The sequence below is a fragment of the Cydia splendana genome, chromosome 17, assembly GCF_910591565.1.
Source record: "Cydia splendana chromosome 17, ilCydSple1.2, whole genome shotgun sequence".
Taxonomy (NCBI): domain Eukaryota; kingdom Metazoa; phylum Arthropoda; class Insecta; order Lepidoptera; family Tortricidae; genus Cydia; species Cydia splendana.
Window position 1 is genome coordinate 15,429,009 of NC_085976.1, and position 16,626 is coordinate 15,445,634.

General features: G+C 39.8%; 1 protein-coding gene across 2 annotated transcripts in view; it reads right to left on the reverse strand.

Annotated features, from left to right (window-relative positions):
• LOC134798926 (uncharacterized) overlaps positions 1 to 15,250 on the reverse strand; it is an 80,921-nt gene extending 65,671 nt beyond the window's left edge. For both annotated transcript variants that reach the window (XM_063771357.1, XM_063771356.1), the window contains exons 1-5: positions 15,182 to 15,250; positions 12,115 to 12,168; positions 11,361 to 11,456; positions 10,871 to 10,997; positions 6,638 to 6,711 (exon numbers count right to left, since the gene is read on the reverse strand). In XM_063771357.1, the coding sequence (XP_063627427.1) occupies positions 6,638 to 6,711; positions 10,871 to 10,997; positions 11,361 to 11,456; positions 12,115 to 12,168; positions 15,182 to 15,190 (360 nt within the window). In that variant the 5' untranslated portion in view covers positions 15,191 to 15,250. The remainder of the gene's footprint in view (positions 1 to 6,637; positions 6,712 to 10,870; positions 10,998 to 11,360; positions 11,457 to 12,114; positions 12,169 to 15,181) is intronic.
• Between the last annotated feature and the right edge of the window lie 1,376 nt (positions 15,251 to 16,626).

Sequence of the window (16,626 nt, forward strand, 5' to 3'; positions counted from 1 at the left end):
AAAAAAAAAATCAAGATAACAATAACAATTGTGGCGAGCTGTTGGGGATTAGCGACCTCACGTACCCGAGTGCTCCTGGAGAGTTCTGTTACCCGCAAGGAGGGTGGGTGGGACAGGATTCTCTGCCTCTGGCTTGCCTTAGCCGGCCGGCCAGAGTGGAGTCGTTAGAGCTATAAGCTCCAGGGGTGGAAGTGAAATATGCATAAGACGCGAGTTGGCACAGTGGCTGTTAACAGCCACTGGGTAGAAAGCGGCGCACACCTCTCGACACCCCTGAGCCGCTCACACCGGTGTTGCCCTTGAGCCATCCTAGATGTCGCTTTTTGTGGGGGCCCATCTTGTGAGGGCGAGTCACCGTCTGCCGGATATAAAATTGCATACCGTTTTATTAGGCAGGCGTCCGGTTTTTTACCCCATAGCTCAATTCTTAGTCCATCGCTTTCACCCAATAACCTAGTTCATTTTAGATTCCATCAACTCTCAATAGTCCTTACACCCTGGCGGGTGCTGCCTCTGCGTGCGTCCCATGACACGGGCAAGGGCAGCCTCCGCTCGGTGTACCCCTTACATTTCATTAAAGTGTCAAAAGGGCCTCTACGTGTTGGCTTCGGCTCCGCGCACGCCTCCCAAAGGTCCGGAACACCATTGTTCCGTGATGGGAAAGACATACAATAACAATATTTTTATTGACAGTAAAAGTTTAACAAGCACGTTACAGTGAACCCCGCACTAGGCATGGCCTGTATCGCGGGGGTCATGATCATCACGAGTTACCAGTGATAAAAAATTATAACTATATTAAACATAAGAATAGGAATTAGGAAAGAAAGAGGAGTGTGAACTAGTGTGTTTGTAAGCTTGTTGTGAGAAGGGAGTGGAAAGTGTGTGAATGAAAATCTAAGAATTTAATGAATGTAAAAGTTTGTTAGATTTAAGTGTGTTCGAGCGTTATGAAAAACTGAAACTGAACTCGAAGAGGAATGAAGAGGTAATCCTATGAGTACGAGGAGTAAGGAGTCACTTGGGAAGGATTCAGAATGTCTTCTGATCCCTCGTAGTTCCAAGACTTTAGCAGGTTTAGTATACGATTCTTTGCCTCATATACGTTACAGTGCCTAATGTCACAAATTTTAACTACTTTATTGTAAATGTGCGGGAAGAGAAATGCCGAGAAGCGCTGCGCAAAGGAAGTGAGAACACGAGGTTTAGGGATACTGTAAATTCTACTTGAAGTGAGCGAGTGATGATCCGGCAGACGACTGGCCATAATATGAGTATATAAGATAGCACGTAGCAAAAACAATTTGCGAACACTCAGGACTTGGGCTTCTTTGAAGAGTTCAGCTGTTGGATAACGACGGGGACGCCCCAAACAGACCTTTAGAACCGCTCTTTGTGCGCGCTCCAAAATTATCATGAACGATTTACCAGAGCCTCCCCAGGCAAGTATACAATAGTTTAAAATTGATTGACAGAGGGCTAAGTAAACAGCTTTAAGTATCTGACCAGAAGCAGATTCACGTAAAAGTTTAAAAGTGTAGATGAGTTTACGAACTCTACCAGTGGTCGTCGAGACATGGTTTTTAAAATTAAGGTTTTCATCAATAATTACGCCTAAATATTTGAGTGAGTTGGTTCTTTTTATGCAGTTACAGGAACAGGCGGAAGATTGAGGGTTCGGCGGGACTATGCAAGTGTGGCAGTGGACTGTCAAATGTGACAGGAAGGATGGTGGGCTGGATGCCGCTGTTTTGTGAAAGGCTATGAATTTAGATTTATCAGTGTTGAGAGTAAGAAGGTTTAGATTTAACCACTTGGACAGACGTTGTAACCCTAAAACAGCCGCATCTTGCGCGTCCTGCCAAGAGTCGCCATAGAACAGAATGGCTGTATCGTCAGCGTAGCACAAGACTTCGCTGTTGTTCAGTTCCAGAGTGAGAATATCGTTAACATACGCAGTGAAGAGCATAGGGCCAAGAATGCTACCTTGCGGTACGCCAAAAGACACAGGTTTGGAGGAACTGGTTAAGTTTGCTATTTTGACACGTTGGCTTCTGTCCGTCAAGTAGCTAGCTAGAACCAATTTAGGGGTATTCCACGAATGCCAAAGCCCTCAAGTTTACGGAGCAGAATAGGAATCGACACAGTGTCAAAGGCTTTCGCCAAGTCGAGGAAGACGCCGATGCAACCTCTACCTTCGTCTAGGTGAGAAGTGATGGTATCTGTCAGTAGTTTAACAGCGTCCTCCGTAGACTTGCCTCGGCGAAAGCCAAATTGATGTTCTGACAGGAGGTGGTTCTTCTCCAGAAACTGAACGAGTCGCTTGTTCATAAGGCGTTCAAGTAATTTGGAGTAAGCCCCGAGAAGGGATATGGGGCGATAGTTATTTGGCGTATCAGTAGGCCCGCCTTTATGTATAGGGATTACGACGGCAGTTTTCCATTCCTGAGGAAATTAACCCAAAGAGAAACTGAGATTAAATATAGCCGACAGTGGGAGAGATATGATATCGCCGATAGCTCTCAAGAGAGTATTATTCACTCCGTCATGACCAGGGGCACTGTTCGGGTCAAGCCTGTTAATAAGAGCTAGGACTTCGGTCGGATCTGTCGGTTCGACACTAAAGGAACCTGACGCATTATTAAAATTGGCAGTAATTACATTTGCAGCTAAGTTATTCTGAGTGTCATTTAGTTTTAGCAATATTGCCTCTGCAAGTTTTGAACCGACAGTTGAAAAATGGATGTTACATCCATCAAGGGACTCTAAAGGGGAAGGTTTAGAGTGAAGTAAATTATCAGCTGATTTGGAAGGGAGAGAGTTGTGTGTAATACGCCTTATGGAGTTCCACAACTTTTTAGGGACATTTATATTTTGTGCTAGTTCATTACGATCATGATCAGACTTAAGTTTCCTAAGAAGGGTTCTGTAGAAGTTCCTATAGCGAGTGTAGATTATCTTTTTGGACATATTAGTAGGGTCTCTACGCGAATCCATATGAAGCTTATCTCTGAGCTTGGAACATTTAAGCAACCCGGGGGTCATCCAAGGCTGAAGGACATGTTTAGACCGGCTTAATCTTAAGACTTTTGAATTATTAGATACCGCAGTAGAGACTTTAGTGGAAAACAATTCTACGGCTTCGGGAAGGCTGCAGCTTTGCAGGACAGGGCTCCAGTCGACGGCTATAAGTTCTGATCTCACTGATTCGAAATCGATAGCAACCCTAGAGCGGGCAAGTTTGGTTTGTTTATGTATTTTAGGAGAGACACCTACCATCGTGATATCATGATCAGTTAAGTCAGCGGTGCAGATAACGGATTCAGTTTGACAGTTCCCGGAAACAAAAATATGATCAAGGCACGATTTATTATGAGTCACCGTATCGATGCAGGAAAGAAGACCGTGTTCTGCCAGTAAACAGAGATAGACAGATGTTTGAGTATTAATACCGCCCATATCTAGTATATCTATATTTAGGTTACCGGCAAAAACAAGACAAGGGCTAGAGGAAATGTTTTTGAGAGCAGAGTCCAGGGACGAAATGAAAGGATCGATGTTATGGAAGCTCGGGGATCTGTACACCCCCAAGACTTGGAAGGTATTGGGTACTTCTACGAGTAGGCAGTTAGCATCATCAACTTCTAATTCCGAGCAGACCGGGGCCCATTTCAAGTTAACATAGATGACCACCCCACCAGACCTGTTTATGAATTTAGTTGTTTTAAAAGATGAATAACCTTGAATTGAAAAAATAGTGGAATTTTCATTTATCCAACATTCACTTAGAACGATCACATCAAATTCAATGCCCGTTCTTTTTAATAAAACAAGAAAGCTGTTGAAGTTCCTTTGTAAGCTTCTAATATTCACACTTAATATTTTTAACTTAAATTTGGACAATACTTGGCAGCATTCTTCAGGGTAAGAAAACTTATGGCATTTAATCTTGTAAGTGCTATCAATTTCCTGTAGTAGGTTTAAGGTCGCCATGGGTACATGGTTGGGAGGTACGATAACTTGTAGTACATACGACAAACAGACAAACCGGAAGTAAACAAAGAGAGCATTAAAGTATAGGTATTAAAAATCTTACCATTCGCACGTAGGCCACGATGAGTGTTATGTGTAATAACGAAGTGTGTATGTGTATAAAGTGTGTAGTGTCGATGAGTGTACTTACTGTGAGACCATGATAACAAACTTGAGATAAAAAGAATAACCAAGCAATATCTAATAGAAAGTAAGGAAAGTAACAATAGAGAGTAAACAATAAACATTATTTTCCTAATAGGTTGATAACTGCGAAAGGTCAGCTGAGTCTCCTGATGGAGAGTTCCGGTCTGTTGATGCTTTTTCGGATAGCTTGCCAAGGTGCTCCTCGCTGTGGACACGTATTGCGGGGCTTCCTTCTGATGCATCTCGTTTTCTAAGAAAAATAGCTCCGTTACGGGTCCAACTATACTTATATTTGTGTGTTTGTGCGAATTCCCTAGTGCTACGAAATAAGCGACGGTTTTCGCTCGTTAGACGCTCATTTACGTACACTGATCTTTCTGGTCCTTGTCCAACTATATCATTACTGTTTAGTGTTCTACGAGCTTTAGCTTGCTTTAATAGTTCATCCCTTCGAGCAACACGGAAGGGAGGCGGCATTTGCACTATTTCCTCTCTGCCGAGGTACAAGATTAGCGCGTCAATCTAATCTAGCGCGGGTAATAAAACTAGTTGCACTTGGATTTTTCACTAGACCGAGTCCAGACGCGCGCGTGAACACTGCTGCACAAAAATGCCTGTTTGCTCGGTTTTTTGTTATAAAAAGAGGTCGGGGACATCAAATTTACAAAAAGAAAGTGTTACATTTCATACGTTTAATTACATTCAAACACAATTATTATATTTTAGTCTCATGTAATTGTTGGATTTATCGATTTTGCTCGCTCAGTACAAATTGCGGATCGGTCGAGCGACAAATCCGACTTCTCATCTCTCAGAATACAATAACATACTTCAACGAAAATGTGTTAGTGTGCGTGTTGTGACACTTGTCACTCGTCCGTACACAAAAAGAGATCGAGGTTTGCAAGATTTGTCTTTGACGTGTGTCATTTTCTATGTATTTGTGTCGTCATTACAGATTGTATTTTGTATGTAAGTGTGTGAGAAGTGCGACTGTGTGCACCTTTCCCCCGCGAAAAATGGCAGAAAGATTTGTACGGTGAGATATCGCTTGGGCCCCTCCCTTCCGATGTGTCGGAAGCCGGTGTTGCTCGAAGGTTCATCCCGTTTGACACGCCTTGTGAACGCGACCACTAGAGGGCGTTGTAGCTGCGTTATGTGTCCATTATTATCACGGCGTTTTGGTCCAGCGCGAGATACATACATTAAGTCGTTATCTTGTAGGGATACGCCGAGGTTTACCGCCGTTGTCAGTGCCAGGTGGTAAGGGTTTTCATCTGGGTATTCCTCGAGACCAAGCATTTCAACCTCGTTCCTCAAGAGCACTTGGGCTTGGTTGCTTACCTGGCTTTGCAAGTTTGAAACTGTGGCTTTCAATTCACTATTCTCAATTTTTAAGGCCTCTAGTTCCTTTAAAGTTGTGTCATAGTTAGAACTTTTTTCATTTATGGCGTCCAGGCGAGCCGCGAGAGAGTCCCATGTATCTTTTGCACTAACTTGAAATTGTGTTATTTCTAAGGAAAGTGAATGCAGTACCTACCCGAATCAGTAATCAAAAGTAAAAAATGCGTCAGGCCTGTTTAAGGGTTAAAAATCAAAAACACAGGAAAAATGGTTGTTTGTGCATTCAATGGGTGTCACAACGCAGCATCATAAAAACAAACCGACTTACATTACATTTCACGCGTAAGTATAGAGTTTAATGTGATATTTTTACGTAATCGTAACTACAAAAATCCAATGTTTCGTCAGCCGCCATTTCTTATAAATGTTGCCAGTGTAGTGAATATTTTTTCCTCAAAATGGGACATGACGTTTACATTCTAAAATGAATACGCTAAATTGAAGTTCCTTCTATAATTATATAAAAATTATACATTTTTAAATATTTCATTATTTTATTTAGTAATTTCATGCACATTTTAAATAAAAAATTGTAAAAATGTATCAATTTTTAGGGTTCCGTACCCAAAGGGTAAAAACGGGACCCTCTTACTAAGACTCCGCTGTCCGTCCGTCCGTCCGTCCGTCCGTCCGTCTGTCACCAGGCTGTATCTCATGAACCGTGATAGCTAGGCAGTTGAAATTTTCACAGATGATGTATTTCTGTTGCCGCATAAAAAAATCCTTAAATAAACATAAAAAGCTTTTGCTATTAAATCTACACAAAAATTATTAATAACCAAGTGTTAAGGATATAGTTAAATCCCCACTTTGAGGGAAATATCTATATACTGGCAACACGTTTTTGTATATGTGTGTGTGTTGCTGAGCGTAAAACACGAGCCTCCCACGCACACATCGATCGTGTTTCGGCTTCACTTTAAGCAGGTTAGCCGTATGGGGACTATCTGTCTATGCGTTATTAGTCTGAGGCCATAAGGTTCACAATATCGCGCCGCACACGATAGGCGTGGCGCTCAAGGAGTAAAGCGGGTTCTACTGTAACTTAGCTTACCTTCTCCATTTCTTCATTTAAGCACTTTGCCACTTCTTCACCTCGATGACAGTTATTGCTGACATGTTTGTTTACTGTAAATAAGCACATTATTGTCTTCGGTTACCTCGATAGTTACTCAAGAAATAAGACTCTCTACCTAAAAGTAATATATCGCGTATAATGAATTTAAACAACACAACATCCTACTAAATACGCTGTATGGGATAGGAGTCCGTGGTATTATTCATAATTGGTTTAAATCTTACTTGGAAAATAGAGTACAGTATGTTGAAATAAGCCATCACGATAAAAACACGAACACGATAGCACAAGTACAATCGGAAAAGAGACAAATTTCATGCTCTATCCCACAGGGCAGCGTATTGGGGTGCATTTTATTTTTGATTTACGTGAACGACCTACCAAAAATATTGAATACAAATAATATTAAGTGTTTTATGTACGCAGATGATATCTCCATTGTATTATCTAGCCAGGATAAAAATGCCGCAGTTTCCCAATTAAATACTACGCTCGATATCATAATAAATTGGCTTGGCGATCATAACCTTGAATTAAACTTAACAAAAACAAATTTAATTCATTTTCGACCTTATCAGAGAGAACCACTAGAATTAAATTACAAATATTTAAATTTCCAATTTGAACAAATAAACAATTGTAGTCTGCTGGGTATAACTGTTGATGAAAACATTAATTGGAAAGCGCATGTAGAAAAAGTTGCTTTAAAACTCTCTAGTTTCACCTATGCTCTTAGAAACATAAAAAAAGCAACAGATTTAAAGACGGCCATGAGTGCTTTTTACGCGTTCACACAATCTTGGCTCCTGTATGGGATTATTCTATGGGGTAACAGCACCGAGGTTTCAGACCTGTTTGTTCTACAAAAGGAATGCGTCAGGATCCTCGCCAATATAAGAACCCCCGATAGTTGCAGACCGTTCTTCAAGAAATTCGGTATATTGACTCTACCATCTTTATATATTTTAGAAGCCTGTAAATTCATCCGAAAGCACCCAACCCTATATTCTAAGGCCAAAGATCATTGCACCTATCACATGAACCTGCGTCATAAAGACAGATTAGCGCTACCAAGTAGTAACTTGCAAATGAGTAGTAAGAGCCCTCACATGACAACCATACGAGTTTACAATAACCTACCTAAAGAGATAACCAAAGAGGAAAAATATGGTAAATTTGTTAACAATTTGAAAAAATATTTAATTGAGAACTGTTTTTATTCCATACAAGAGTATTTTGACCTATATAAATTTCAAAAATAATTGTATTATTTATTATTGTATAGATTTTTTATGCGTAAGTTTTTAGTTATAGTTTTGCAATACCCTAACAGGGTCTCATGTTGCGCCATAATTTTGTAAGTTTCCACCTGTATTTATTTGTACCAACATGAACGCAATAAAGATATTATGATTATGATATGATTAAAATACATCCCATGATTTGCAACATGATTTGCAATTAAATGATTATGATTATGACGTTTTGAACCCTTTCCAGCCAACGTGGTCAACAAGAGACTGAGGAAAAATAAATATTGGATTGTACAAAACTAACCACATACATAAATAATGAACGAAAACTTTAAATTTTAAGGCAGGTCGTTCATGCACAATTAGGCCATAAAGTTAGTTACACTAAGCTGGGATCATAACTGGCCACGCCTCATTAAACAAACACCTATTAACCCTACTTATTACAGATATTAGCAATATATATGCTCTGCAGAGCATGCATGGAGGCAGATGAGACAGCCGCCCACGTCATTTTCGAATGACAGAGTACCGGGCACAACACCTCGGCTCACCCAGAAGTCGTCGGCAATGTCAAGGGTCTGCTAGGCTTCTTGGTAGAGTCGGGTTGGCAAGAATAGTGCCGCTAACCCATCACGCAAAATAGCCGTAATAACAATATATGACGTCGAGTTGCGGAAACCAAACCCGCGAGAACTTATAACCTATTTATACTAATATACATATTATTAATAGCGAGATGCACTGCATTTGAGTTGACGCATTAGCTAGGGGGAGAGGGAGAGGGAGAGGGAGAGGGAGAGGGAGAGGGAGAGGGAGAGGGAGAGGGAGAGGGAGAGGGAGAGGGAGAGGGAGAGGGAGAGGAGAGGGAGAGGGAGAGGGAGAGGGAGAGGGAGAGGGAGAGGGAGAGGGAGAGGGAGAGGGAGAGGGAGAGGGAGAGGGAGAGGGAGAGGGAGAGGGAGAGGGAGAGGGAGAGGGAGAGGGAGAGGGAGAGGGAGAGGGAGAGGGAGAGGGAGAGGGAGAGGGAGAGGGAGAGGGAGAGGGAGAGGGAGAGGGAGAGGGAGAGGGAGAGGGAGAGGGAGAGGGAGAGGGAGAGGGAGAGGGAGAGGGAGAGGGAGAGGGAGAGGGAGAGGGAGAGGGAGAGGGAGAGGGAGAGGGAGAGGGAGAGGGAGAGGGAGAGGGAGAGGGAGAGGAGAGGGAGAGGGAGAGGGAGAGGGAGAGGGAGAGGGAGAGGGAGAGGGAGAGGGAGAGGGAGAGGGAGAGGGAGAGGGAGAGGGAGAGGGAGAGGGAGAGGGAGAGGGAGAGGGAGAGGGAGAGGGAGAGGGAGAGGGAGAGGGAGAGGAGAGGGAGAGGGAGAGGGAGAGGGAGAGGGAGAGGGAGAGGGAGAGGGAGAGGGAGAGGGAGAGGGAGAGGGAGAGGGAGAGGGAGAGGGAGAGGGAGAGGGAGAGGGAGAGGGAGAGGGAGAGGGAGAGGGAGAGGGAGAGGGAGAGGGAGAGGGAGAGGGAGAGGGAGAGGGAGAGGGAGAGGGAGAGGGAGAGGGAGAGGGAGAGGGAGAGGGAGAGGGAGAGGGAGAGGGAGAGGGAGAGGGAGAGGGAGAGGGAGAGGGAGAGGGAGAGGGAGAGGGAGAGGGAGAGGGAGAGGGAGAGGGAGAGGGAGAGGGAGAGGGAGAGGGAGAGGGAGAGGGAGAGGGAGAGGGAGAGGGAGAGGGAGAGGGAGAGGAGAGGGAGAGGGAGAGGGAGAGGGAGAGGGAGAGGGAGAGGGAGAGGGAGAGGGAGAGGGAGAGGGAGAGGGAGAGGGAGAGGGAGAGGGAGAGGGAGAGGGAGAGGGAGAGGGAGTAACATAAAAAAGAAAAAGTGCCACGAAATGGTCTCACCTCAGCATGTTGCTGGCGGCTGCTAGCAGATAGCTGATGCTGAACCCTGGCAGTACCTAGTGGAGCTCGGGTTTAATACAACATAAGCACACGCTGTTTTGGTCATCGGACTCGTCTCGATGAGCACCCAAGATAGAGCTGATGCTGAACCCTGGTTGTACCTAGCGGAACTCAGGTTTGGTGCAACATAGGCACACGCTGTTTTGGACACCCGATTCGTCATGATGAGCACATGGTAGAGCATTACCCAAGATAGCTGATGCTGAACCCTGGTAGTACCTATTGGAACTCAGGTTTGGTGCAACATAGACAAACGCTGTTATGGTCATCTCTCGTCGCGTCAAACTGCTGTCAAGAAAATTTCATATCTTGCAGCAAATGGGCCGCTGCCGATCACCACTTCTCGAGTTGACTACGGATTTGTCGTGTAATAATTTTCTTGTACTTTGAACATTAATATATCCTGCTTATTAATCGAAAAATGAAATATGTACCTATACTTATGCGCCACGGCGACAATTATTCAAACTTGGATACGCGTGTGGAAATTTTGCAATTTGTTTGTTCACATGCGTTATGTCCCGGATACTTGTGTTAGTCTAAGAATAAAATAATTATCATTCAACGTTGTAGTTTTATTTTGTAACTTTTTCCTTATCCAGACTTTCTCGTCGCTCAGCGACAATATTTTTTCGAATTCCGTAGATTCATTTCCAATGTGCTCGATAGTCGTGTGAGGCACGAAATCTGTGAATTTTTTTACGAATGTGTTCCTCTTTATGTTTTAGTCGAGCGGTAAATATATTGAGTATGAAATGATTTAACGTACCTATAGTGCATAAGTTCCGAAAAACTTATTGAAGCAAGCAGGGGTGTGAGTGTGAACCCGCGACCATTGGACTGAAAGTCGCACGCTCTTACCGTTAGGTTAGGTAATACCAGCGCTTTATTGGGATATTTCCACACAGGTTTGAGAATAAGGTTGACTGGTAGAGAATGCCTCATAGCATTAAGTTCGCCTTTACCTACATTAAGTTTTCTTTACTGAAATAAAGTTTAAATAAATAAATATAATGTATTTACCACGGTTGCATGTTTGAGCTATTTGCTGAAATATCGATTCTTGGTTGTCTATGATTACATCTGTAGGAAATATACTCTTTATGAATTCTGTCCCTTTACTCTCCACGTACCATCCGCGCTCATCTATCTGCAAATAACAAACTAAGTATAAGAAGCTATTAGAAGCAATATGACAATTTATGACACTAATAATGTAACTTCGCCCATCCATGCAATGATAATCCCTATGACAGTTTCTCCAAGTCGCTTTAGGATACGATTAATTTAACTGAAGAAATGTTTCTCTTAAAAAAATATTTTACTTATAAATAATTTAAAAGGGGATACCCACTTTATGAATGAAATACATTAATAAAGTGATCATGCAATTTTGCAGCTCGCTGTACACCCAGCAGCCACATTGCCTATTAATGGAATTCAGTCATAAAGTGTCCATGCACTTTTGCAGCCGGATGTACATCCGTGATTTAAAAAAAACATCACAACTTACAACTCCTAATTTCTTCATTATACACAGTTTGACACAAGTCTCGTTTGTTATTTTGCGGCAATTTTCTTCAACCACCTTTAATGTTTCGGGTGTTATCTGAAAATAACCGTAAAAATAAGAAGTGTATGAGGAAAATTATAAACGATACTTAATAGAAACGTGAAGAGTGTTTATTTATGACTCGAGTCTACAGTTTATATAAGTACCTCCCGTGACACAGATTATTTTTCATCACACTTGCGAAGAAAATAAGTTTTGGCAATAATTTCATTTTTAGTACAAGCTTTTATCGCTGAATGTATATTTTTCCACAGACAACTATTTAATTAATTATTTAATTATAATTGCTTATATATGTATGTACTCGTACATATCAGGTCTTCCAGTAACAATTGTTTCAATACATGCATGCTACCCATATCGGGTGTGGCAATGACATATGCTTATAATTATAAATTAATAAGTAATGTTATGATGAGACTTTCAAATTGGTTTATAATTTTATTTAAAATGAATAATATTACAACTTCCGAGATTAAATACTGGATAGAGCCATATAAGGAATTAAAATAATTATAATGAAGTAAAATATAGTGTTCATTGTCCCTTCTGTGATGTATATTTTACAGCGACAAAAAAAAGGTTTGTTGTGAACCATATCAAAAGTGCGAGTCGGACTCGCCCACCGAGGGTTCCGTACTTTTTAGTATCTATATTATATTTTTTTTTTATATTTATTTCTAAAATCCATTACCGCAGTTTCCTTTTCGGGCTCCATCTCGTTCCCGTCGTCTTTATTCTGTAGTACCTATTAACATAATAGTAGTTTCTACATAATGCCTAATTATGTACAGTTACAGACACTGCTTTATCGACACACATATTATAAACTTTCTATGATATATTCACTAACGTCATATTACAGCCGACATTGGTGTCAGTACTTCGCTCTCTGGCGGAACTCACGGATATGAGGTGGCGTCTCCGAAAAATTTTACACGAAACTTTTGTTATAGTTACTTTAAAATCAACAAAACAAATTATTTTTTACTTACAAACTAATTAAAAGGTAAATTGTACGTTAAATGGTGGCAATTGAAAACTTATTTCACGCCCGTAGTAGTAGTAGTAGTTTTTTTTTTATTCAGAGACAAACTAGAGTCGAGGTCGATTGCCATATCGTTCGATACCAACTAACATGCGAGATTTGTCAATATTGTATGAAATTGATATATGGTTTCGAATAAAACGTCATCTCGACTGATATTAGAATAGGGGTCAAATCAAATTGCTTTTTTTTTCAGTGATGTTCGAAATTTGAATGCATTACCAAATCGATTTTGATATAGTAATGAAGCTATTACAACATTTTCACAGATAAGAAATTTGCTGTAACAAAACAGTTTATAGTAATGTGGGCCATTATTTACGGATTTTGAAGGCATCATAGAGGGTTTATGATATGTGTGTATATAAATTATATAATTAAAACATGCTACTTACAAAATATAGAAAATTGGATGTCACACAAAGTTAAGTATATTCAGAAAACCATTTGAATTGTTTAAAACGTTACATAGAGAAATATACCATTTCTAAAAACATTATTCTGTTTTTTTATTCTTACCTAACTACTAATCTCACTATTCACTTTACTAGCGTACAACGTCAAGCTTATACAACTTTACTTATATTAGGTATAAATATCTTTGGGGCAACCTACTTACATACTTAGAGATGGAACAATTCCTACCTACGCAAAACATACACTATGGATGGGTCCTAGGCGTAGGCGATGATATTCATATTTATGTGGCGTATACATAAATACCTATATATTCGTACATGCATACATAGAAAGCATCCATCACTCGGGAAAAAACTTTCAGTACTGATTATCACAAAAATTCTCCTAACAGAATTCGAACCCAGGACCAATAGATAAAGTGTAATAAGTTAATACAGTTACGAAAACCTTCATTATGCATGGTCCGATACGGACTTGTCGATTTTTGATCACTGGCAAGATTTAAGTATAAACAAGTGACCACTTCAAGTGCAACCTGGCTGAAACGTCGGATAAAAGGTAAGATAATGAAATTTAATCGTCATTAACTAATCATTACTTGCGTGCTCCAGCTGCGTGCAATACAATAGTAATCATTTCATAATATAGGAGGCAAACAAGCAGAAGAATCGCCTGATGGTAAGCGATGGCCGCCGTCGCCCGTGTTAGAATATTGTTATTCTATGTACAAATTGTATTACGTATAAAACTGACCTGTTTCTCTTTGACGTTCAATGTTGATAATATATTACACTATTTAAACAACACAACATTACGTGAATTTTACAGAATTTGCTATTTATGTGGGTAGGTACGATACGAAACCACCGTTGACAAGAGAAACAGTAAGTCTGTTAACTTACTACTTAAATTTGTAAACTACTTTGAAGTAATTATATTTTGAATTAATATTACTGATTAATAATTTGTATAACGGAGTTTATTGAAAATATATTCTAATAGTTTTATTCTGCATGATTCGATAAATGGACGAGGTACATGAGAAACTACTTCTGTGACGTCACTTATCGAATGTCAAGTGGCATGATCAACCAGTTGCCAGGTAGAAATGGGTATAAAAGGGACCGACCGATCCATTATTGATCATTCTGATTCTACATTCTGCTTTGCCCTGCAGCACTGAGTTAATCATCGCCAAAGGAATATTGAAAGTTAAGTAAATACTATGTTGGTAATTATTATGATAATTATGTACTTACTTGATTAATTAGATGGATTAATTAATTAATAATTAATTAAATAATCTCTTACTGAATTATAAACTAATAGTGATTGTATTTATTAGTTGTTGATGATAAGGTGAATAAATTGGATTATTTACTTGAATAAAACAGTTTTATTTTCAATTACATCAGTTTATTATTTTATTTATCTTACTTAAAACTTAAATAGTATCCAGTTATTGATTTTGCAGTTTTACATAATTATAAATCATGATAAATAGATAACTTCCTGACAAGTTTTGCCTTGAAAATAATATTTACTATTAATTTTGAGTTTTTAATATATTTAATATTTAAAAAATTATTCATTTATCTAACACCCGCAACACCAGAAGAGTTATAAGTGCGTTGCCGAAAATTAAGAATCCCAGTACGCTCTTTTTATTGATGGTCTGAAGGTCGGGTTCGAATCCTGGTACATATAAGGGAAGTTATTTTTTGGTTCCTGAGTTATATATGTTTTCTATGTATTTATGTATAAGTCTTTATCTATTTATTATATATACATGGGTAATACACGAAGTTTCTTTTATGAGCCACATAGAGATTACGCACTGAAAGATAATGTTAATTGTTGGAAAATATAACTCTGTCTATTATTTGGGGTACAATTTATTTGGGGGTGATTTGTATATTTTTAAAATATTAACCCGGGAAAATAGTAGATAATAAAAATTTGTAGATAATAAACTACATGGCGGTGTTTCCCCTCATATGCGAAAAAAAAAACAGTGGAAACCGTTTAATACGATCACGTTTTATACAATTTCTTACACAATTAACGCTTAATTTTACATGTGTTGTTTTTTGTTTATACAGTTGTTTCCAGTTAAGATGCGTTTTTGACGTGGACCTTACAGAACTAATCCTCATCTAAACCTCTCGACTGACGCGCGCAGCTACAGCACAAAATCAACCTTCGTTTATTGCCACTTGTTCACAATATCGCGCCGCACACGATAGGCGTGGCGCTCAAGGAGTAAAGCGGGTTCTACTGTAACTTAGCTTACCTTCTCCATTTCTTCATTTAAGCACTTTGCCACTTCTTCACCTCGATGACAGTTATTGCTGACATGTTTGTTTACTGTAAATAAGCACATTATTGTCTTCGATTACCTCGATAGTTACTCAAGAAATAAAACTCTCTACCTAAAAGTAATATATCGCGTATAATGAATTTAAAATACATCCCATGATTTGCAACATGATTTGCAATTAAATGATTATGATTATGACGTTTTGAACCATTTCCAGCCAACGTGGTCAACAAGAGACTGAGGAAAAATAAATATTGGATTGTACAAAACTAACCACATACATAAATAATGAACGAAAACTTTAAATTTTAAGGCAGGTCGTTCATGCACAATTAGGGCATAAAGTTAGTTCCACTAAGCTGGGATCATAACTGGCCACGCCTCATTAAACAAACACCTATTAACCCTACGTATTACAGATATTAGCAATATATATGCTCTGCAGAGTATGCATGGAGGCAGATGAGACAGCCGCCCACGTCATTTTCGAATGACAGAGTACCGGGCACAACACCTCGGCTCACCCAGAAGTCGTCGGCAATGTCAAGGGTCTGCTAGGCTTCTTGGTAGAGTCGGGTTGGCAAGAATAGTGCCGCTAACCCATCACGCAAAATAGGCGTAATAACAATATATGACGTCGAGTTGCGGAAACCAAACCCGCGAGAACTTATAACCTATTTATACTAATATACATATTATTAATAGCGAGATGCACTGCATTTGAGTTGACGCATTCGCCAGCGTTTAAGGCGTACGTCAATGAAAAAAAAAACACCATATTGAAATTGTCTCTGAATGATGAATAATTAAGTAAGATTAAGAAAAATTATGTATCAACGCTTTACCTGCCCTAACTAATAATTATGTTTATGCTTTAATTATGTACCTACACTAACTAGGTAGGTAACTTTTTAGGATGCTGAATTAAGTACCTAAGAGGAATAACTGTCGCGACTATTGAACCGATTCCGACTCGGGGCGAATCTCACGAGGTTAAAACTACTTTCTAACATACCTACATAACCGTGAGCCAGTTAACGTGTTAATGTCATTTTGACGAAAGCTTCTGCCATCCATCTGACCTTCCAACTCAGAGGGACAAATTGGGTCTTATTGAGATTAGTCCGAATTTTTTACGAATGTGTTCCTCTTTATGTTTTAGTCGAGCGGTAAATATATTGAGTATGAAATGATTTAACGTACCTATAGTGCATAAGTTCCGAAAAACTTATTGAAGCAAGCAGGGGTGTGAGTGTGAACCCGCGACCATTGGACTGAAAGTCGCACGCTCTTACCGTTAGGTTAGGTAATACCAGCGCTTTATTGGGATATTTTCACACAGGTTTGAGAATAAGGTTGACTGGTAGAGAATGCCTCATAGCATTAAGTTCGCCTTTACCTACATTAAGTTTTCTTTA